This window comes from Oncorhynchus mykiss, chromosome 13 (genome assembly GCF_013265735.2).
Source record: "Oncorhynchus mykiss isolate Arlee chromosome 13, USDA_OmykA_1.1, whole genome shotgun sequence".
Classification (NCBI taxonomy): Eukaryota; Metazoa; Chordata; class Actinopteri; order Salmoniformes; family Salmonidae; genus Oncorhynchus; species Oncorhynchus mykiss.
The window spans coordinates 57,410,450-57,435,469 of record NC_048577.1 but is presented as its reverse complement, the minus strand read 5'-3'; the positions used below and the strand labels follow the sequence as shown (position 1 = coordinate 57,435,469).

Below are 25,020 nucleotides of genomic sequence, written 5' to 3'. Positions count from 1 at the left end.
CATCCAGCATCTTTTCATTTTTTCTGCGTCTCATGAATGTTCTTTGTGATCCGAACACCTCAAACTTAGATTTGTCTGATCATAACAACCTTTTCCAATCTTCCTCTGTCCAGTGTCTGTGTTCTTTTGCCTATCTTAATATTTTATTTTTATTGGCCAGTCTGAGATATGGCTTTTTCTTTGCAACTCTGCCTGGAAGGCCAGCATCCTGGAGTCACCTCTTCACTCTTGATGTTGAGACTGGTGTTTTGCAGGTACTATTTAATGAAGCTGCCAGTTGAGGATTTGTGAGGCGTCTATTACCAAAACTAGACACTCTAATGTACTTGTCCTCTTGCTCAGTTATGCACCGGGGCCTCCCACTCCTCTTTCTATTCTGGTTAGAGCCAGTTTGCGCTGTTCTGTGAAGGGAGTCGTACACAGCGTTGAACGAGATCTTCAGTTACTTGGCAATTTCTCGCATGGAATAGCCTTCATTTCTCAGAACAAGAATAGACTCACAAGTTTCAGAAGAAAGGTCTTTATTTCTGGCCATTTTGAGCCTGTAATCAAACCCACAAATGCTGATGCTCCAGACACTCAACTAGTCTAAAGAAGGCCAGTTTAATTGCTTCTTTAATCAGAACAACAGTTTTCAGCTGTGCTAACATAATTGCAAAAGGGTTTTCTAATGATCAATTAGCCTTTTAAAATGTTAAACTTGGATTAGCTAATACAACCATTGGATCACAGGAGTGATTGTTGCTGATAATGGGCCTCTGTACGCCTATGTAGATATTCCATTACAAATCTGTCATTTCCAGCTACAATAGTCATTTACAACATTAACAATGTCTACACTGTATTTCTGATCAGTTTGTTATTTTAATGGACATTTTCTTTTGGCTTTTCTTTCAAAAACAAGGACATTTCTAAGTGACTCCAAACTTTTGAACGGTAGAATATACACACACACACAGAGCTGGAGTCAGAAGTTAAAACAAGTCATTAAAACTAGTTTTTCAACCACTCCACAAATTTACATACACTAAGTTGACTGTGCCTTTAAACAGCTTGGAAAATTCCAGAAAATGTCATGGCTTTAGAATCGTCTGATAGGCTAATTAACATAATTTGAGTCAATTGGAGGTGTACCTGTGGATGTATTTCAAGGCCTACCTTCAAACTCAGTGCCTCTTTGCTTGACATCATGAGAAAATCAAAAGAAATCAGCCAAGACCTCAGAAAATAAATTGTAGATCTCTGCAAGTCTGGTTCATCCTTGGGAGCAATTTCCAAGCGCCTGAAGGTACCACGTTCATCTCTATAAATAATAGTACGCAAGTATAAACACCATGGGACCACGCAGCCGTCATACCGTTCAGGAAGGAGAGGCGTTCTGTCTCCTAGAGATTAACATACTTTGGTACGAAAAGTGCAAATCAGTCCAAGAACAGCAAAGCACCTTGTGAAGACGCTGGAGGAAACAGGTACAAAAGTATCAATACCAACAGTAAAACGAGTCCAATATCGACATAACCTGAAAGGCCGCTCAGCAAGGAAGAAGCCACTGCTCCAAAACCGCCATAAAAAAGCCAGACTACGGTTTGCAATTGCACATGGGGACAAAGATCGTACTTTTTGGAGAAATGTCCTCTGGTCTGATCAAACAAAAATAGAACTGTTTGGCCATAATGACCATCGTTATGTTTGGAGGAAAAAGGGGGAGGAAGCACGGGGGTGGCAGCATCATGTTGTGGGGTTGGCAGCATCATGTTGTGGGGGTGCTTTGTTGCAGGAGGGACTGGTGCACTTCACAAAATAGATGGCATCATGAGGCAGCAAAATTACATGGATATATTGAAGCAACATCTCAAGACATCAGTTAAAGCTTGGTCGCAAATGGGTCTTCCAAATGGACAATGACCCCAAGCATACTTCCAAAGTTGTGGCAAAATGGCTTAAGGACAACAAAGTCAAAGTATTGGAGTGGCCATCACAAAGCCCTGACCTTAATCACATAGAAAATCTGGCCTACAAACCTGACTCAGTTACACCAGCTCTGTCAGAAGGAATGGGCCAAAATTCACCCAACTTATTGTGGGAAGCTTGTGGGAGGCTACCCAAAACGTTTGACCCAAGTTAAACAATTTAAAGGCAATGCTACCAAATATGAATTGAGTGTATGTAAACGTCTGATTCTCTGGGAATGTGATGAAAGAAGTAAAAGCTGAAATAAATACATCTACAATTATTCTGACATTTCACATTCTTAAAATAAAGTGGTGATCCTAAATTACCTAAGACAGGGAATTTTTTACTTGGATTAAATGTCAGGAATTGTGAAAAACTGAGTTTAAATGTATTTGGCTAAGGTGTATGTAAACTTCCGACTTCAACTGTGTGTGTGTATATATATATATACACACACATACAGTGGGGAGAACAAGTATTTGATACACTGCCGATTTTGCAGGTTTTCCAACTTCAAAGCATGTAGAGGTCTGTAATTTTTTATCATAGGTACACTTCAACTGTATATATAGCTCAGTGGGATTTTGACAGCCCATCCCACTGAGCCCTGACCATGTATACACACACACACACACACGATGGCGTAGCCTACAGTCAGCCCTGAGCTGAATGGGTGGCAGGTTGCCGAGCTCTGTATCCAGGACACCAGGGCCAACCACAGGGGAATGTGAGAGGAATGTAGATTTTGTCAGCAGACTCCACATCACAGAGAGAGAGAACAGACACTAACCCTGGGCACTGCCTCACCCCTCAACCCCCTCATGACCCCACCCACACACCCACACACCCTCTCACCCACTTCCAGTACAGAAAAGTAGTTATTCAGACATGTAGATGTGTCCCACTCAGTGGAACTACTGTATACTGACACACCACTATATAGTATGGAGGATTATTATGAGACAGTTCTATATAGGACACACACACCACTATATAGTATGGAGGATTATTATGAGACAGTTCTATATAGGACACACCACTATACAGTATGGAGGATTATTATGAGACAGTTCTATATAGGACACACCACTATACAGTATGGAGGATTATTATGAGACAGTTCTATATAGGACACACCACTATACAGTATGGAGGATTATTATGAGACAGTTCTATATAGGACACACCACTATACAGTATGGAGGATTATTATGAGACAGTTCTATATAGGACACACCACTATACAGTATGGAGGATTATTATGAGACAGTTCTATATAGGACACACCACTATACAGTATGGAGGATTATTATGAGACAGTTCTATATAGGACACACCACTATACAGTATGGAGGATTATTATGAGACAGTTCTATATAGGACACACCACTATACAGTATGGAGGATTATTATGAGACAGTTCTATATAGGACACACCACTATACAGTATGGAGGATTATTATGAGACATGAATGATGTGAGAGGAGTGTAGTGTACTTTTCTTTTCCTTTCTATATATCCTCTGTATAAAACACACTGAACAAAAATCTAACATTTTCCATTCGCACAAAAAAGCTTATTTCTCTCAAATTTTGTGCACAAATTTGTTTACATCCCTGTTAGTGAGAATTTCTCCTTTACCAAGATAATTCATCCACCTGACAGGTGTGGCATATCAAGAAGCTGATTAAAAAGCATGATCATTACACATGTGCACCTTGTGCTGGGGACAACGAAAGGCCACTATAAAATGTGCAGTTTTGTCACACAACACAATGCCACAGATGTCTCAAGTTGAGGGGAGCGTGCCATTGGCATGCTGACTGCAGGAATGTTCACCAGAGCTGTTGCCAGAGAATTGAATGTTCATTTCTCTACCATAAGCTGCAACTGATGTCATTTTTGAGAATTTGGCAATACGTTCAACCGGTCTCACAACCACAGACCACAAGTAACCACGCCAGCCCAGAACCTCCACATCCGGCTTCTTCACCTGCGGGATTGGTGCTGAGGAGTATTTCTGTCAGTAATAAAGCCCTTTTGTGGAGAAAAACTAATTCTGATTGGCTGGGGCTGGCTCCCCAGTGAGTGGGCCTACGCCCCACAAGGCCCAACCATGGCTGTGCCCCTGCCCAGTCGTGAAATCCATAGATTAGGGCCTAATGAATTTATTTCAATTGACTGATCTCCTTATATGAACTGTAACTCAGTAAAATCGTAGAAATTGTTGCATTTATATTTTTGTTCAGTACACTTATTATATACCAGAGTAGTCTGTAGCAGAGAAATTCAAACATTAACCTAACGTCCTGTGTTCTGTCTCCTTCCCTACAGCTCTGTTCTCACAGGCAGACTTAAATGACAAATTACACCTGAGTGCACATTAACACTGCAGGAGACTAAGTGGTCGTTTTGGGGGTTTTCTTTTCCATGGATGAGTCTGCATCCTCCTTCCTTGAAGTACCCCTGTAGGCTGTAGTGTGAGCCGTTTTATCCACGGAAAGAACCCACAGAGCAGACTGACAGTCGCGACATCATCAAATGGAGACGTGGTGTGGAGACAGCATGGCAAAGGGGTTTTATAGGGGCTGGTCTCTGGTGAAGGAAGGAGTGTGTGTTGTAAAAAATATACCGTTTTAAAAAGGAGCCATCACACACTGATGAGGGAGTGTCAGTATGGTGGGAGTGTCAAAAGGCTGTGTGTGTGTGTGTGGGGGGGGTAAATGTGTGTGTGTGTGAAAATGAGAGCGTTCTTAATTAGAGAGATCCTCTTGTTAAATTAGAGATATATCCTCCTTGAATAACCCAGGAGAGGATAACATTAACTCAGCCTCTCACCGTAAACACAGCCTGGTCCCTATCACACACCACCACCTTCTGGCCTGTGTTTCTTCAGGCTGGATAACAGCAGACCAGGATCTTGAGCTCATTTGATGTAAACCTATGATCATATACAGTACACATGCATTCGTCTCTCACCATGTTAACTCACCCACTATCGTGATGTTGTGCTGTGTGCTGTGTGCTGTGTGTGTGTGTATATGTGTGTGTATGTGTGTGTATGTGTGTGTGTGTGTGTGTGTGTGTGTGTGTCTGTATGGCATTTGCATTGCTTGCTCGTTGGGGTTTTAAGCAGGGTATTTGTAAAGCACAGCTGACGTAAAAAGGGCTTTATAAAATAAATGTGATTGATTGAATTTGATCTGTTTGTGTGGGTGTGTTCTCTCTTCATGTTAACTCACCCACTACCATGATGTTGATCTGTTTGTGTGGGTGTGTTCTCTCTCTTCATGTTAACTCACCCACTACCATGATGTTGATCTGTTTGTGTGGGTGTGTTCTCTCTCTCCATGTTAACTCACCCACTACCATGATGTTGATCTGTTTGTGTGGGTGTGTTCTCTCTCTTCATGTTAACTCACCCACTACCATGATGTTGATGTGTTTGTGTGGGTGTGTTCTCTCTCTTCATGTTAACTCACCCACTACCATGATGTTGATCTGTTTGTGTGGGTGTGTTCTCTCTTCATGTTAACTCACCCACTACCATGATGTTGATCTGTTTGTGTGGGTGTGTTCTCTCTCTTCATGTTAACTCACCCACTACCATGATGTTGATGTGTTTGTGTGGGTGTGTTCTCTCTCTCCATGTTAACTCACCCACTACCATGATGTTGATCTGTTTCTGTGGGTGTGTTCTCTCTCTTCATGTTAACTCACCCACTACCATGATGTTGATCTGTTTGTGTGGGTGTGTTCTCTCTTCATGTTAACTCACCCACTACCATGATGTTGATGTGTTTGTGTGGGTGTGTTCTCTCTCTTCATGTTAACTCACCCACTACCATGATGTTGATCTGTTTGTGTGGGTGTGTTCTCTCTCTTCATGTTAACTCACCCACTACCATGATGTTGATCTGTTTGTGTGGGTGTGTTCTCTCTCTTCATGTTAACTCACCCACTACCATGATGTTGATCTGTTTGTGTGGGTGTGCTCTCTCTCTTCATGTTAACTCACCCACTACCATGATGTTGATCTGTTTGTGTGGGTGTGTTCTCTCTCTTCATGTTAACTCACCCACTACCATGATGTTGATCTGTTTGTGTGGGTGTGTTCTCTCTCTTCATGTTAACTCACCCACTACCATGATGTTGATCTGTTTGTGTGGGTGTGTTCTCTCTCTTCATGTTAACTCACCCACTACCATGATGTTGATCTGTTTGTGTGGGTGTGTTCTCTCTCTTCATGTTAACTCACCCACTACCATGATGTTGATCTGTTTGTGTGGGTGTGTTCTCTCTTCATGTTAACTCACCCACTACCATGATGTTGATCTGTTTGTGTGGGTGTGTTCTCTCTCTTCATGTTAACTCACCCACTACCATGATGTTGATCTGTTTGTGTGGGTGTGTTCTCTCTCTTCATGTTAACTCACCCACTACCATGATGTTGATCTGTTTGTGTGGGTGTGTTCTCTCTCTTCATGTTAACTCACCCACTACCATGATGTTGATCTGTTTGTGTGGGTGTGTTCTCTCTCTTCATGTTAACTCACCCACTACCATGATGTTGATCTGTTTGTGTGGGTGTGTTCTCTCTCTTCATGTTAACTCACCCACTACCATGATGTTGATGTGTTTGTGTGGGTATGTTCTCTCTTCATGTTAACTCACCCACTACCATGATGTTGATCTGTTTGTGTGGGTGTGTTCTCTCTCTTCATGTTAACTCACCCACTACCATGATGTTGATGTGTTTGTGTGGGTGTGTTCTCTCTCTCCATGTTAACTCACCCACTACCATGATGTTGATGTGTTTGTGTGGGTGTGTTCTCTCTCTCCATGTTAACTCACCCACTACCATGATGTTGATCTGTTTGTGTGGGTGTGTTCTCTCTTCATGTTAACTCACCCACTACCATGATGTTGATCTGTTTGTGTGGGTGTGTTCTCTCTTCATGTTAACTCACCCACTACCATGATGTTGATCTGTTTGTGTGGGTGTGTTCTCTCTCTTCATGTTAACTCACCCACTACCATGATGTTGATCTGTTTGTGTGGGTGTGTTCTCTCTCTCCATGTTAACTCACCCACTACCATGATGTTGATGTGTTTGTGTGTTCTCTCTCTCCATGTTAACTCACCCACTACCATGATGTTGATCTGTTTGTGTGGGTGTGTTCTCTCTCTTCATGTTAACTCACCCACTACCATGATGTTGATGTGTTTGTGTGGGTGTGTTCTCTCTCTCCATGTTAACTCACCCACTACCATGATGTTGATCTGTTTGTGTGGGTGTGTTCTCTCTCTTCATGTTAACTCACCCACTACCATGATGTTGATGTGTTTGTGTGGGTGTGTTCTCTCTCTCCATGTTAACTCACCCACTACCATGATGTTGATCTGTTTGTGTGGGTGTGTTCTCTCTCTTCATGTTAACTCACCCACTACCATGATGTTGATCTGTTTGTGTGGGTGTGTTCTCTCTCTCCATGTTAACTCACCCACTACCATGATGTTGAGCTCGAAGCCCTGTTTCATGGCCTTTCTCCGCATCTGTTCCAGGATGGCATCGATGCCCACATAGCTGAAGTCCCCCATGCCAGGACCTGGCACAGTCTTCTCCACCTGGCACGCTGCGGGCACCGCCGGGGTCGGCATCATCATCTCGGGCACAGCCACCTCAGACATGGCTCTACTGCTGTAGCTGGTAGTGACCTCTGACTCTGAGGAGAGAGGGAGAGAGAAATACATGTCAGTACAAGTGGATAAACCATTTATTTCCTCTCGTGTGATCATGTATCTTTGAAATATACTGGACACATTACATGAGCTTCCTACTGTGAAATAAAGAAAATAATTTAAAGTAGCAAGATAACAAAAACCTGACACATTCAAGTAACCAACTTATACAGTTAGTATACTACACTAAACATATAGCAGAACCATATTGCTGTGTCATCAGAAACAAGTGAAGGAGTTGGAAGGATGGTTTTCTACACAGCTGTGAGGAGCTAGTTACTAGCTAGACATAACTTAGCTAGACCCGGGCTAGAGCCACACAGTAGTCTGAACAAACCGTGTTTGTTCAACCGTGTTTCAGCCCCACCCGGGGCCTTCTGAAGTACTGAACCAACTGTGTTTCAGCACCACCCAGAGCCTTTTGAAGTACTGAACCAACTGTGTTTCAGCACCACCCAGAGCCTTTTGAAGTACTGAACCAACTGTGTTTCAGCACCACCCGGGGCCTTCTGAAGTACTGAACCAACCGTGTTTCAGCACCACCCAGAGCCTTCTGCAGTCACACACTTACTCAACAGTCATATTGAAGTAAACAGTCTCTACTGAGGGTTAGATACACAGTACATGTTTGTCTGACCACCGCAGGACTCATATACATTCATAGAATAATATTCTGTATATTTTCCTGAGTTACAGGAGGACCCCCCTGCAGATTCTAACTCAAGTTAACTATGTATGCTGGGTGGTGTCTGATCACCAGGCATATTGTTTAATATGGTGTGTCCTGCTGATGATGAGAGAGTGAAAACCTGAAACCTGACCTACTCACAACTCTGGAATCAACAGTGCTATTAAGGATGACTGACAAACACACACACACACACACACACACGAGGAGGACAGTCAGATCCTCGCTTGGAGCCACAAGGGCAGGCTGCCAAGAATTTTACAGCCATCAAGATTCCATCCCCCCTCCCTCCAGCTAGTTACAACTCCGATAACAACAACACTGAAGAGAGAAACTCAGGAAAATCCCAGAGTTCACTGTAAAGACTACTACACCAGGTTCTGGTAGGAAGATAATATGCTGGTATATCTTGTTCACGGAACACTTGATACCAGTCTGTTTTCAAAAGAAAAGTCTTGTGAATTGAGTATGATGTCAAAGTAAATGTTTCTATAGAAACGGGCAGAGTTAGAGACACACCTAGCCTATAGGGAACTAGCTCCAACTGGCCTCCACACCACTTCCCCATCCTGGTCCAGACACCAGTCACCCTCTCCTCTAGTAGTTTCCACTGCAACAGGTACAGAATAATACTGATCAACATGTCACTATTGTAACTTCCAATACCTGGCTCTACCCTGTGCTTACTGTTCTTGACTGGCGTATAGGAGTGTGGTTGGTCATAGATAGATCTGGTGACCAGAATGTTTGTGCTTCAGCCAACTCTTCTGTCATGTGTGTTGTCATGGCATACAGTAGAAGAGAGGATGACTGAGGAGTTGGCTGAAGCACAAACAGACCTGGTCACCAGGCTATCTACAGTACAGTACAGGGTTTTTCTTTATTTGGACTATTTTCTACATTGTAGAATAATAGTGAAGACATCAAAACTATGAAACACCACATACGGAATCATGTAGTAACCAAAAAAGTGTTTAACAAATCAGAATATATTTGAGATTCTTCAAAGTAGCCACCCTTTGCCTTGATGACAGCTTTGTGCACTCTGGGCACTCTCAACCAGGAACCAATTCTTCACCTGGAATGCTTTTCCAACAGTCTTGAAGGAGTTCCCACATATGCTGAGCACTTGTTGGCTGCTTTTCCTTCACTCCGCGGTCCAACCCATTCCAAACCATCTCAATTGGGTTGAGGTCGGGTGATTGTGGAGGCCAGGTCATCTGATGCAGCACTCCATCACTCCCCTTCTTGGTCAAATAGCACGTACACAGCCTGGAGGTGTGTTTTGGGTTATTGTCCTGTTGAAAATCAAATGATAGTCCCACTAAGCGCAAACCAGATGGGTTAGCTACTCTGCCTCTCACAAAGACACGGTGGTTGGAACCAAAAATCTAAAATTTGGACTCTGACCAAAGGACAGATTTCCACTGGTCTAAAGTATATTGCTCGTGTTTCTTGGCCCAAGCAAGTCTCTTCTTCTTATTGGTGTCCTTTAATAGTGGTTTCTTTGCAGCAATTCAACCATGAAGGCCTGATTCACTCAGTCTCCTCTGAACAGTTGACAATGAGTTATGTCTGTTACTTGAACTCTGTGAAGCATTTATTTGGGCTGCATTTTCTGAGGCTGGTAACTCTTATGAACTTATCCTCTGTAGCAGAGGTAACTCTGGGTCTTCCTTTCCTGTGGCGGTCCTCATGAGAGCCAGTTTCATCATAGCGCCTGATGGTTTTTGTGACTGCACTTAAAGAAACGTTCAAAGTTCTTGACATTTTCCGGATAGACTGACCTTAATGTCAAAGTAATGATGTACTGTCGTTTCTCTTTGCTTATTTGAGCAGTTCTTGCCATAATATGGACTTGGTCTTTTACCAAATAGGGCTATTTTCTGTATACCACCCCTACCATGTCACAACACAACTGATTGACTCAAACACATTAAGGAAAGAAATTCCACAAAATAACTTAAGGCACACCTGTTAATTGAAATGCATTCCAGGTGACTACCTCATGAAGCTGGTTGAGAGAATGCCAAGAGTGTGCAAAGCTGTCATCAAGGCAAAGGGTGGCTACTTTGAAGAATTTCAAATCTAAAATATTTGTTTAACACTTTTTTGGTTACAACATTATTGTGTTATTTGTTATTTCATAGTTTTGATGTCTTCACTATTATTCTACAATGCAGAAAATAGTGAAATAAAGAAAAACCCTTGAATGAGTAGGTGTGTCCAAACTTTTGACTGGTACTATATATCCAGCTAACCTCACATGCCAGTCACGTACTGTAAACAGAGTTACTTACAAAAGGCTCTGACTGATGTAAAAGACTCATTGAGTGAGGTGAAGTGCAATGGCTCATCTCCATGGTTACAGAGACAAGACGATGCAGTGTCCATCCCAAATAGAGTCACTGCTCAGCCCTTTCCCTTAGCATCAGGGGACACTGCAGAACCCCTTTGGAGAGGATGGGGCATAACTATCTGACCATGGTACAGAACTGCTATGATGAGTGTTACAACATGCTCTGCAAGGTGAGGAGTGAAGGATCATGGTTAACAAGGTGACAGTGTCTCGACCCTCCCTTCGTTAAATAAGAGTCACAGATTGTCTCTTTTTCCTTCCCTCTTCAGGGGACACTGCAGCACCCCTTTGGGAGGATGGGCCATACATGTGTAACGGATGTGAAACAGCTAGCTAGTTAGCGGTGGTCCGCGCTAAATAGCGTTTCAATCGGTGACGTCACTTGCTCTGAGACCTTGAAGTAGTGGTTCCCCTTGCTCTGCAAGGGCTGCAGCTTTTGTGGAGCGATGGGTAACGATGCTTCGTGGGTAACTGTTGTTGATGTGTGCAGAGGGTCCCTGGTTCGCGCTCGGGTATGGGCGAGGGGACGGTCTAAAGTTATACTGTTACACATGTACCCGTCTGTTCCCTCTACAGGGAGCCAGAGAGCTGGGTACGTCTTGGCTGTGTTTGGGCCTGTTTAACAAGAAGTAAATAGAAACACACACTAATCTCCCATTCCTGGTTGTTAAGAAACGTCTAGTTTTGAGGGTTTAGAGGGTGACACTATACGAACGATGCAGGGATTAGGGCTGGGACGATACCAGTATCACGATTCAAAGGATTCTAACAACCCTAGCTTTGTACGTTGACAGCTCATGAACCCGATGACACTAGGTACACTACCAACCAACAGCACATACAAGAGGGCCAGACAACCTTTCTGTCTGACTACACTGCTAAAACGTTGTGCAACTTTGTGAAGTAAATGTAGCCTTTTTGTTTAACCACGATCAAATCCCTAGAGGTTAAAACCTTACTACAAGGAGACCTGGAAATGAAGTAAACTAACTCTAAAAACTCGATAGCAGGGGTATTCAACTCTTACCCTATGATGTCCGGGGCCTGCTGGTTTTCTGTTCTACCTGATAATTAAATGCACATACCTGGTGTTCCAGGTCTAAATCAGTCCCTGGTTAGAGGGGAACAAAAAGCAGTGAAACTGGCTTCGAGGTCCAGAGTTGAGTTTGAGGGCTCTACAGTATGTCAGCCAATATGTCTTGCCAAAGTGCATAACATGGAACTGATTGGATGTCGTTATTATTATTCAGGGATGCCTTGGCCTGCTGTGCAGCGCCGAAACATAGGTGTCTGAGTGCTTTTTGGAAAATGACCCTATAAATCTGAAATGACCCTTGACCCTTTCATTAGTTAGAACGTCTGGTTGGCCATTTCACCTAAACAGCTGGGAGACATTAGCAGCACATTATCACACGGGGACAGGGAGAGAAGGACCAGTTAACCAGACAAGAAAAACAGAGGAATGGATGAGGGTTGTGTGTGTCTCAACTTTACAAACATGTCATTCATTGAGTATGGTTCCAGTCGGTTTCCCAGAATGTGGACAACATCCACATTATCACTGTGTTTGCTAGCTGACAACAAAACCACCTTCAGGATAAAACCAAACCTAATAAGCCACAAACTGTCAGCCAAGCAGATTGTAGATATGAGTCCAAGTGAAGATGATCCTGTTTCATCTCTACCTCTCCAATTATAAAATGGTTATGAACAGTCTATGTAGTTATTAAGCATTATGCATGGCACATGAAGCTTTATGTGATTGTAATGCATTATAAACAGGGTATTCGTAGGGAGAGTTATCAATGTTTCAGAGTAGAACAGATGTCAGTTGAATAGTAACAGTCAGCAGCAATCAGTGGGACCACAAGGTTCACTGTGGAGGCAATATGTTGTCATGGATGGATCCCTCTAATGATCATTTCCTGGAATTGAGTGGATTACATTACATAGGCTACATTCCTCTTTAGAATGGGATGTGCAGTCTTTCAGATGGCAGTCTTTCAGATGACAGTCTTTTGGATGGCAGTCTTTCGGATGGCAGTCTTTCCCGAGTGGCGCAGCAGTCTAAGGCATTGTGTCTCAGTGCTAGAGGCGTCACTACAGACACCCTGGTTCGAATCCAGGTTGTATCACAACCGGCCGTGATTGTGAATCCCATAGGGCGGCGCACAATTGGAACAGCGTCGTCCGGGTTTGGCCGGTGTAGGCCATCATTGTAAATAAGAATTTGTTCTTAACTGACTTGCCGAGATAAAGTTTTTTTTAATAAAATAAAAAATGTTAACCAGATGGCCTGACTCACTGTGGTTATTAAAGATCTCATGGCACTGCAAAGAGAAGAGGACATGTCATTAAAATGACTTTATTTAGGTGACACTCATTGTAAGAGTAAGGGTGTTAACCCTGATGTCATGGCTAAATTCCCAACCTGGCCCTCATCATTTTATCATGGAAAGGGGGATACCTAGTCAGTTGTACAACTGAATGCATTCAACTGAAATGTGTCTTCTCCATTTATGGGCATCTAATCATCCCCAGATTCCAACTCCAGTGGGCTCTCCTATCCCTTGAAACTCTTCAACCAGGTTGTTGCTGTGAAGGGGTGTGTCAACCTGAAATTAAATAGAGATTTCCTTCATTTCGATATGAAATTGGCATGAAAAATGCATTTCGTAAGAATCCACAGAAAAAGGCTTTTAGAATTCCCACAAAAAAATAAAAATACTTTTCCAGATTTACTGGAATTGTTGTGCTCCTGGTTTCAATTATGGCCCATAAAGAATGTTGTTTTGTCTGTCATTGCAGAGTATGCAGTTCCTTTGCTCTGTAAATAAAGACAGAAGTCCCAATACCAGAGAGAGGAGAGGAATAGACAGGAGAAGAGCGGAGAGGGGAATAGATGTGATTTACTCTCTCCATGCATAGCTTGGGGCATTCCCACTTAACAGCCAGCTAACTACAAACAGGCCCTAAAATATTCCCAAAAAGTGTGTTATGCCCCCCCGCAGGCCAGATCCATATGTTTGACACCTGTCCTACACCGTCTATAATCTAGCCCTGCATCTACTGCACATTGTGTCTTCAGGAGGGAGAACATGTTGTAAAACAGGAAATAACTACATTACCTAAACTAGTCCAATTGGTGCAAACACTAATTATTTCAGTTTTTAAACCCAATGTGATATGTTCACCATTTGTCAGATGATGTTAATCAAAAGGTTAGGGCTGCGGTTAGTTGATATGTTGACAGTTAGTTGAACATCAACAAACCATCTATTTGGGACTATGTAAATGAAGTGCTGACTATGCAAATTAAGTTATATGTTTATGACATCATTCCTCCCCTAACTGATATGACATGGGGGGAGGAGGGGGGGGGGGGGGGTACTCATAAAAAGTGTACTGAGTGTACTTTTTCTCCACATTCCGAGACCCATGAGAGAGAGAACAAGAGAAAGAAAGAGGGATCCATAAAGAGGGCAGAAGATAGTTCGCCTGTCGTCTACAGCTTTATGGTAATAGCCAGAGTGAGTAGCCATCTCTCAGTCTACATGTTCACAATGACATTTTGTCCATAAGCTCCTTTCTAAAGCAAATTGAATACGCTACTCCAAACTATTATTAATCAAGAAATCAGAAAACAGACTTCCTCTAACAGTCGAAAGTCCAACTAGTTGTGACCGAGTCCTGGTTTCATTCTTCCTATGAATTTCTCAGGTCAAGAACCTGGGAGGAAAGAGAGGAAAGAAGGGAAGAGATGACAATGCATGTGAAGAATAAAAGAAAGCCTGGCATCATCAACACTGCATATGAGCCATCAAATCCTGGGACAGAGAAGCCATTGTCAGGTACAGTGCACACATGATGAGTCACCGTCATATGACAGAGGCTGACACAGCAGTACGGAGGCCAGCCAGTAAGACCAGGCATTACTCTGCATTATGGTACAAATACCCCCTAGCCAGACCCAAAGCGAAGCCCCAAAATGAACCGGGGAAGTGTTGTGCTTATATGCGGGTGTGTTTGTGTAGCCAAGCCCGTTTCCCAGGGTCCTCTCCATTTCTGGTCTCCTGAGAATGTGGCCTACGACCCCACAGGGCTGTGAAAGCAGATGTTGTCACCTGATGCTGGGGATATGTACTGCTGTGTGTGTAGAGTTGTTTACCAAACACATCTGTATGCCCAAAACACGACACAATCTCAGACACTCATTTAAAAATGTATGGACAATAAAGACATAAAACGACGAAGAGAGCATGTTCTAACACTCCAACATATTTTCAAGGTGTAATCGTCTTCAGATTGTAACAATGTGCATCGACCTGATAAAACCTACATCAAAACATGTAACTTGACAAACGGCACCCCATACCTACCACAGACTCCCAGTGATAGAGTCAGAGTGTTTCAGAGGGATGTTAGACAGACAGAGGGGTTCATTCAGTCATGCTGCAGTGCTGTTATCTGTCTCATTATCTGACCCGTCACTGTTTCTGACAGAAAACAGACAACGCAACGACCCCTAACTGCCTACACAACACAGGGACATTATCTACCTGTGTAACATAAACACACATAAACACACATCGATGCAGAGTCAGGTCAGATATGCAGCATAGTCTGGTGAAAGTATGCATAGGACCATTTCCTCATTATGTTGAGCAGGATCTTTTTACACCAACTGTAGATTCCTCCTGCGACACCAGCTCTTAGCCTGTTCCCAGATCAGTCTGTGCTGTGTAGCTAACTACTATGGCCATTGTCATGCCAATCATGTTTGACTATGGGAGTTAGCAAGACAGCTTCAAATGGAAGTGAAAGAGTCCACTTCAAAATTAAAATCTTTACATTTTCAGTTAAGACGCGTCTTTAGCCCGAACCTACACAATTGTAACCTGCCTGACTGTTTACCATTCTGTTTCCACCTAGTTACCATTCTGTTTCTGCCTTTTCTGCCTAGTTACCATTCTGTTTCCACGTAGTTACCATTCTGTTTCTGCCTTTTCTGCCTAGTTACCATTCTGTTTCTGCCTCAGTCATTATTAGACTAATGTTAATTGTAACAAGGTCCATCTAATGATATTATCTATGAGCCTTTTTCAGAGAAGCTAAGAGAACGAGCCATTAGCCAGCAGCATTAACTGTGTTGACTGTGTTAACAACCCTCCAGACAAACTTCAATGCCATACAACTCTCCTTCCGTGGCCTCCAACTGCTCTTAAATGCAGGGAAAACTAAATGCATGATCTTCTACCGATCGCTGCCTGCACCTGCCCGCCTGTCCAACATCACTACTCTGGACGGCTCTGACTTAGAATATGTGGACAACTACAAATACCTAGGTGTCTGGTTAACCTGTAAACTCTCCTTCCAGACTCACATTAAGCATCTCCTATCGTAAATTAAATCTAGAATTGGCTTCCTATATCGCAACAAAGCATCCTTCACTCATGCTGCCAAACATACCCTCGTAAAACTGACCATCCTACCGATCCTCGACTTCGGTGATGTCATCTATAAAATAGCCTCCAACACTCTACTCAACAAACTGGATGCAGTCTATCACAGTGCCATCCGTTTTGACACCAAAGCCCCATATACTACCCACCATTGCAACCTGTATGCTCTCGTTGGCTGGCCCTCGCTTCATACTCGTCGCCAAATCCACTGGCTACAGGTCATCTACAAGTCTCTGCTAGGTAAAGCCCCGCCTTATCTCAGCTCACTGGTCACCATAGCAGCACCCACTCGTAGCACACGCTCCAGCAGGAATATCTCACTGGTCACCCCCAAAGCCAATTCCTCCTTTGGTCGTCTTTCCTTCCAGTTCTCTGCTGCCAATGACTGGAACGAACTGCACAAAACTCTGAAGTTGGAGACTCATATCTCCCTCACTAGCTTTAAGCACCAGCTGTCAGAGAAGCTCACAGATCACTGCACCTGTACATAGCCCATCTGTAAACAGCCCATCTATCTACCTACCTAATCCTCATACAGTATTCATTTATTTATCTTGCTCCTTTGCACCCCAGTATCTCTATTTGCACATTCATCTTCTGCACATCTACCATTCCAGTGTTTAATTGCTATATTGTAATTATTTCGCCACCATGGCCTATTTATTGCCTTAACTCCCTTATTTGACCTAATTTGCACTCACTGTATATATACTTTATGTTTTATTTTTTCGACTGTATTATTGACTATATGTTTTATTTATTCCATGTGTAACTCTGTGTTGTTGTATGTGTAGAATTGCTATGCTTTATCTTGGCCAGGTCACAGTTGCAAATGAGAACTTGTTCTCAACTAGCCTACCTGGTTAAATAAAGGTGAAAAAAATAAAAATAATTAGCAGTAGCCTATTACAGGTCATGCTATTGCCGGTTGTTTGTTTTGCTGAGGTCTTAGTGTATCAGTGTGGAATTGTTCTCTGACAGCTAGTGTTGGGGCGCAGGGTTCCAGAATCTGACCTTTGACTGACCTCTCTGCCCGAGTCACTGGTACGACTACAGAGAGAAATAACCTCGGGGAGAGAATTAGGGAGAGGACTGCTTTCAACAGAGTTGTGCTAAAACACCTTAGCAACCCAAATCATGCAGCTTGGTGTATTATGACACGCTACCTCTGGACTGGACTTTAATTTCCATCACTGATCAACACATGTTCTCATGGCTCTCTTGTCCCTCAGCAGACATATGGTGAGCAATATGTTTGGAACACGCAATCATAATTGAATCGCAATATATACTGAATGGAGAGAATCGCAATACATACTGAATGGAGAGAATCGAATACATACTGAATGGAGAGAATCGGAATACATACTGAATGGAGAGAATCGCAATATATACTGAATGGAGAGAATCGGAATACATACTGAATGGAGAGAATCGGAATACATACTGAATGGAGAGAATCGGAATACATACTGAATGGAGAGAATCAGAATACATACTGAATGGAGAGAATCAGAATACATACTGAATGGAGAGAATCGCAATACATACTGAATGGAGAGAATCGCAATACATACTGAATGGAGAGAATCGCAATACATACTGAATGGAGAGAATCAGAATACATACTGAATGGAGAGAATCGGAATACATACTGAATGGAGAGAATCAGAATACATACTGAATGGAGAGAATCAGAATACATACTGAATGGAGAGAATCAGAATACATACTGAATGGAGAGAATCAGAATACATACTGAATGGAGAGAATCAGAATACATACTGAATGGAGAGAATCAGAATACATACTGAATGGAGAGAATCAGAATACATACTGAATAGAGAGAATCAGAATACATACTGAATGGAGAGAATCAGAATACATACTGAATGGAGAGAATCAGAATACATACTGAATGGAGAGAATCGGAATACATACTGAATGGAGAGAATCAGAATACATACTGAATGGAGAGAATCGAAATACATACTGAATGGAGAGAATCAGAATACATACTGAATGGAGAGAATCAGAATACATATTGTACTGGCACATAAGTTTCATGATAATATCGTATGGTGAGGTCCCTGGCAATTCCCAGCCCTAGTATGTGTTATGGAGGTGATGTCAACGGTGAATAAATAAGGCTTCAGACAGATGTCATCTAGATGTCATCTAGATGTGTTACATGGATCTCATGACAGTCTGGTCAGAGTAAAGTGATACTGGGAAGATGTCAATACCAGTCAAAGTGACGTTGGTGCTACATGTCTACAGACACTCAGTCTCTCAGTGTGAGGACCTCTACACATCCACTGTGCTGTCGATCATTCCTTTAATACAGTGGGCCCTAGTCAACACACACACACACACACACAGCAGATCATCATTCCTTTAATACAGTGGGCCCTAGTCAACACACACACACAGCAGTTCATCATTCCATCAGCACAGTGATCAACAGTAGACCCCAATCTATCCATCACTGCAGACAGAAAGAGATGACCAACCCCTCAACTCTCCCTAAACCTGCTATTCTGCACCCCTCCTTAATCCGCATCAAGTCCCTTCTACCCCTCCTTATACACACACATATATCCCAGAAGTACTAGAGCTGGGAGAGAGACACAAATCCATATCACGCTACATTTACTGAATTATTCCGATAATGCTAAATTCATAACAATGTGCATCAGTTACTTGTTTATATTGGCCTTTAAACTACTACTATTTTTAAATGTTGTCCGGTTAGAAATCGCCCATATTTGTTGACATAATTCATTTCAAAACTTCACATTCCTCTTGTAAAGGCTATTTATAGCTGTAAAATGCCCTCGATAAATGGTTGGTTGGGTCGGTACCAGTAATGTTAGTTGCATCGTCCTTGCTCTATGAAATACACACCAGTCTGCACCCCTTCCCTTCTTCCTTCCTAGACCCACTGTCCTTCACTGGAACTAAAACCACAGACCTCATTATCTCATACATACCATTTCAGAACTAAAACCACAGACCTCATCATCTCACACATACCATTTCAGAACTAAAACCACAGACCTCATCATCTCATACATACCATTTCAGAACTAAAACCACAGACCTCATCATCTCATACATACCATTTCAGAACTAAAACCACAGACCTCATCATCTCATACATACCATTTCAGAACTAAAACCACAGACCTCATTATCTCATACATACCATTTCAGAACTAAAACCACAGACCTCATTATCTCATACATACCATTTCAGAACTAAAACCACTGACTTCATTATCTCATACATACCATTTCAGAACTAAAACCACAGACCTCATCATCTCATACATACCATTTCAGAACTAAAACCACTGACTTCATTATCTCATACATACCATTTCAGAACTAAAACCACAGACCTCATTATCTCATACATACCATTTCAGAACTAAAACCACTGACTTCATTATCTCATACATACCATTTCAGAACTAAAACCACAGACCTCATACATACCATTTCAGAACTAAAACCACAGACCTCATTATCTCATACATACCATTTCAGAACTAAAACCACAGACCTCATACATACCATTTCAGAACTAAAACCACAGACCTCATTATCTCATACATACCATTTCAGAACTATAACCACAGACCTCATTATCTCATACATACCATTTCAGAACTAAAACCACAGACCTCATTATCTCATACATACCATTTCAGAACTAAAACCACTGACTTCATTATCTCATACATACCATTTCAGAACTAAAACCACAGACCTCATTATCTCATACATACCATTTCAGAACTAAAACCACAGACCTCATCATCTCATACATACCATTTCAGAACTAAAACCACAGACCTCATCATCTCATACATACCATTTCAGAACTAAAACCACTGACTTCATTATCTCATACATACCATTTCAGAACTAAAACCACAGACCTCATCATCTCATACATACCATTTCAGAACTAAAACCACTGACCTCATACATACCATTTCAGGAGACAAGGACATACATTACATGGCTACATGTCATACTCCACCCGTCATAATGGTATGTAAACGCATGACCAAGGAGAAGTGAAGAAATAATATGTAATAGTAGATAATAGTAGACCCACTTAACGGATGACTACAGACAGAACCATACCTCTGGGGATCTAACACTCACACGAGAATGCAGAGGTAATGTCAGCAGCTGTTGAAGAGCCAAGGTGTCTGTTCTCGCCTTGCAATGCACCAGAGCCCCTAACTGTCCAGAAAACAGAGCTCCTTTGAACTAGTGTGTGTGTGAATCAGATCTGACTGACTCAAAAGGTGAAGAGCGGTTGCGTTATTCTGTTTATTTTTAACTGTCTGATATCAGTGAGCTATGCCTATGTAAAATAGCTGGGGTCAAACATATTTAAACAAAACATAGGTTGAGGGAAGCCATTGTCAGAGCAGTGCCATAGTTCTGCTTTTACTGTGACAGCCAATAAGAACAGCAATATGCAATCAAAGAAGAGCGAGAGGATGAAAGAGATAGAGTCATCCATCTCCACCTTCCAGACACATCACTCCATCATTTTAACTACAGGGACTACTTTTCATTTTGAACAGGCTGCCGGAGACGACTTCACAGCAGGTCTCACACCCTATACTAAAAGTATCTGCCTCTTTCCACATGTTTCCACGTCTGGAAATCCCTCCATGTACTGTACTGCTCTGCACTGCCTCTCTCCATGTTCTGTACCTGGTCTGCACTGCCTCTCTCCATGTTCTGTACCTGGTCTGTATGCAATACAGCAATGTCATGGATCAATGTCCAGCACTACACAGCCCCATGTGTGGATCATGTCGTTAGAGGAAAGTTAGAGAAAAGACGGAACGAGGGGAAAGGAGAGCTGAAACTAACCAGAGCAGAAACAGAGGAACATAATGAAACATGGCAGCAGCAGAGAAGCAGTGGTTTATGCAAACAGCCCCCTCACCTCCCAGGATTGATTACAGGGCCCTGGAGCTGCAGACGCCATGTTAGAGACACACACAAAATTAATATCCTCGAACCCCCCCCACGTCCCTCCACTCTGTGCTCCCCTGCTCCGCCCCCAAACCCCCAAGAGCTCAGAACAACAGAGAAAAACTAGAGGATGAACCAGCAACAATGCCGGGTTTCAGGAGTACAGTACAACAGAGAAACTTCACAAAAAGCCTATTCCCCTCTACAGTCATACCTCAGTACATCTGAGTGGAACTTTCTATCAAGACAAACAAATACACACTAACATAAACACAGAAAGAGGCACACTCACACACAGTAGTGGTGCTCCGCGGCAGCAGAGTAAAGAGCGAGCTAGTACTGTACCACAGACAAACAGGAAACTAGAAGAGACGAAGGGAGAAAAACAAAAGCAGAGAAAAAGAGAGGGGAGAACAAGGAAACCACACACACAGTACACACTGCGAGGGAGGCAGAACCGCAAACTCACCGTGTGTGTTGTCCCGTGCTGAAGAGCAGCCCCCTAGTGAGAGCCAGTCCAGTCACCGAGGAACCCCACGGCCCCTCCCACCTCACCCCGTCATGTGACACTGGACCACAGGCATGCCACACCCCCCTCTCACTCACACCACCCTCCCCTCAACATGAAACGTCTTCAGAGAGGATAAACGCTTCTCATGCTTCCCATCTGAAACAGTTGGGAATAGTTTGTGCATACAGTATCAGTCAAAAAACACACCTACTCATTCAAGGGTTTTTATTTATTTGTTTCTATTTTCTACATTGTAGAATAGTGAAGACATCAAAACTATGAAATAATGAAAATAAAGAAAAACCCTTGAATGAGTAGGTCTGTCCAAACTTTTGACTGGTACTGTATATTATGATGACATTTTGTGATGTTTTTGTTGATTTTGGTCTTTGGCAAGGTTTTTTTCTGCTGTTCGTGCACACAATATTATCTCGAGGCAAGCTGAAGGCCGTGAGCCGAAATCTACGCACATTCGTCGGTTATTGGTCAACAGTAGGGATTCTTCAATTAAGTGTTTGTTGTCATTCAACGCTAGACAACTCGTTTTCATGCTCCATTTTTTTACTTCAAATACTGTACCAAACATATTAGTTAGATGTACAAATACGCAACAAAAATCTAAATCATCTTAGATTAATTCTGACCATTTTGAGGAAGTGTATACTGGCTACGGCATCTCAAGATGGACAAACAGTACTATTGCCACTTTTTTCTTGTTTGTTTTTCAAGCAAAGTTCTTTTAAGGGAGTATGAGAGCACACTCATTCTTAAGGCTTCCACATGCTTTGGTTTGGCTGGCGCTTAGCCATTTGTGTGTGTGTGTGTGTGTGTGTGTGTGTGTGTGTGTGTGTGTAGACACACCGTCCATGCTCCTCTACCCCTCATCCTTCCCCCTAGCCTCTGGCCACAGGTTTGAGAGAAGCCAGCCTGTCCACCCCCCTGGTCCTCCTGTCTACCCCCCTGGTCCTCCTGTCTGTCCCTGATTTACAACCCTCCAATGACCTGCTCCAGCCCTTTGTTCCTGGAATTCAGAGGATCCCAATCATTCCACAACACATACCAGAGGACTAGCGGGCCCAAATAAACATGATGACACGTGTTTACTTGCTATTGTGGGAGCTACAGCCAACAATGGATGAGGAGGATTGAGAAGTAGGTTAAATATTTAGTAATGTAACTGTGTAGCAGGTTGATGTGTTGCAACACTGTGTCCATACCGAGAAAGGGATAACATCTTGTCATTCTTTTTGACCACAATTTGACCACCATAGCCCCATCGCTCAGCTTTATGGCATTGACAAACCACTCAGTGGGGCTGCTGTTCGGCTAAAACAAACATTCAGGAGTATGGCTTTAATCCTTGATCATTAAAGATTAAAGGAGATTTTCTCCCTTTAAATCCCAGTTCTACAGTGGTTCTAGTTTCTACTGCAGTGGGTCTAGTTTCTCCTGCAGTGGTTCTAGTTTCTACTGCAGTGGTTCTAGTTTCTACTGCAGTGGTTCTAGTTTCTACTGCGGTTCTAGTTTCTACTGCGGTTCTAGTTTCTATGTGGTTTCTAGTTTCTACGGGGGTTCTAGTTTCTACGGCGGTTCTAGTTTCTACGGGGGTTCTAGTTTCTACAGGGGTTCTAGTTTCTACTGCAGTGGTGTACATACTGCTCCAGGGAGAGGTATGTCTCAGTAGGTTCTAGTTTCTACTGCAGTGGTGAACATACTGCTCCAGGGAGAGGTATGTCTCAGTAGGTTCCAGTTTCTACTGCAGTGGTGTACATACTGCTCCAGGGAGAGGTATGTCTCAGTAGGTTCCAGTTTCTACTGCAGTGGTGTACATACTGCTCCAGGGAGAGGTATGTCTCAGTAGGTTCTAGTTTCTACTGCAGTGGTGTACATACTGCTCCAGGGAGAGGTATGTCTCAGTAGGTTCTAGTTTCTACTGCAGTGGTGTACATACTGCACCAGGGAGAGGTATGTCTCAGTAGGTTCTAGTTTCTACTGCAGTGGTGAACATACTGCTCCAGGGAGAGGTATGTCTCAGTAGGTTCTAGTTTCTACTGCAGTGGTGTACATACTGCTCCAGGGAGAGGTATGTCTCAGTAGGTTCTAGTTTCTACTGCAGTGGTGTACATACTGCTCCAGGGAGAGGTATGTCTCAGTAGGTTCTAGTTTCTACTGCAGTGGTGAACATACTGCTCCAGGGAGAGGTATGTCTCAGTAGGTTCTAGTTTCTACTGCAGTGGTGAACATACTGCTCCAGGGAGAGGTATGTCTCAGTAGGTTCCAGTTTCTACTGCAGTGGTGTACATACTGCACCAGGGAGAGGTATGTCTCAGTAGGTTCTAGTTTCTACTGCAGTGGTGTACATACTGCTCCAGGGAGAGGTATGTCTCAGTAGTTTCTAGTTTCTACTGCGGTGGTGTACATACTGTTCCAGGGAGAGGTATGTCTCAGTAGGTTCTAGTTTATACTGCAGTGGTGTACATACTGCTCCAGGGAGAGGTATGTCTCAGTAGGTTCTAGTTTCTACTGCAGTGGTGTACATACTGCTCCAGGGAGAGGTATGTCTCAGTAGGTTCTAGTTTCTACTGCAGTGGTGTACATACTGCTCCAGGGAGAGGTATGTCTCAGTAGGTTCTAGTTTCTACTGCAGTGGTGTACATACTGCTCCAGGGAGAGGTATGTCTCAGTAGGTTCTAGTTTCTACTGCAGTGGTGTACATACTGTTCCAGGGAGAGGTATGTCTCAGTAGGTTCTAGTTTATACTGCAGTGGTGTACATACTGCTCCAGGGAGAGGTATGTCTCAGTAGGTTCTAGTTTCTACTGCAGTGGTGAACATACTGCTCCAGGGAGAGGTATGTCTCAGTAGGTTCTAGTTTCTACTGCGGTGGTGTACATACTGCTCCAGGGAGAGGTATGTCTCAGTAGGTTCTAGTTTCTACTGCGGTGGTGTACATAATGCTCCAGGGAGAGGTATGTCTCAGTAGGTTCTAGTTTCTACTGCAGTGGTGTACATACTGCACCAGGGAGAGGTATGTCTCAGTAGGTTCTAGTTTCTACTGCAGTGGTGTACATACTGCTCCAGGGAGAGGTATGTCTCAGTAGGTTCTAGTTTCTACTGCAGTGGTGTACATACTGCTCCAGGGAGAGGTATGTCTCAGTAGGTTCTAGTTTGTACTGCAGTGGTGTACATACTGCTCCAGGGAGAGGTATGTCTCAGTAGGTTCTAGTTTCTACTGCAGTGGTGTACATACTGCTCCAGGGAGAGGTATGTCTCAGTAGGTTCTAGTTTCTACTGCA

General features: G+C 43.0%; 1 protein-coding gene across 8 annotated transcripts in view; it reads right to left on the bottom strand.

Moving 5' to 3' along the window:
- Nucleotides 1-25,020, bottom strand: part of LOC110516540 (septin-9) — a 156,017-nt gene that overhangs the window by 23,992 nt on the left and 107,005 nt on the right. For 6 of the 8 annotated variants that reach the window (XM_036941638.1, XM_036941643.1, XM_036941642.1 and 3 more), the window contains one exon: nucleotides 7,458-7,679. In XM_036941638.1, the coding sequence (XP_036797533.1) occupies nucleotides 7,458-7,679 (222 nt within the window). Of the gene's footprint in view, nucleotides 1-7,457; nucleotides 7,680-21,506; nucleotides 21,639-21,683; nucleotides 21,801-25,020 lie in introns of those variants that run through there. The other 2 variants (XM_036941644.1, XM_036941645.1) reach the window with 2 other exon arrangements.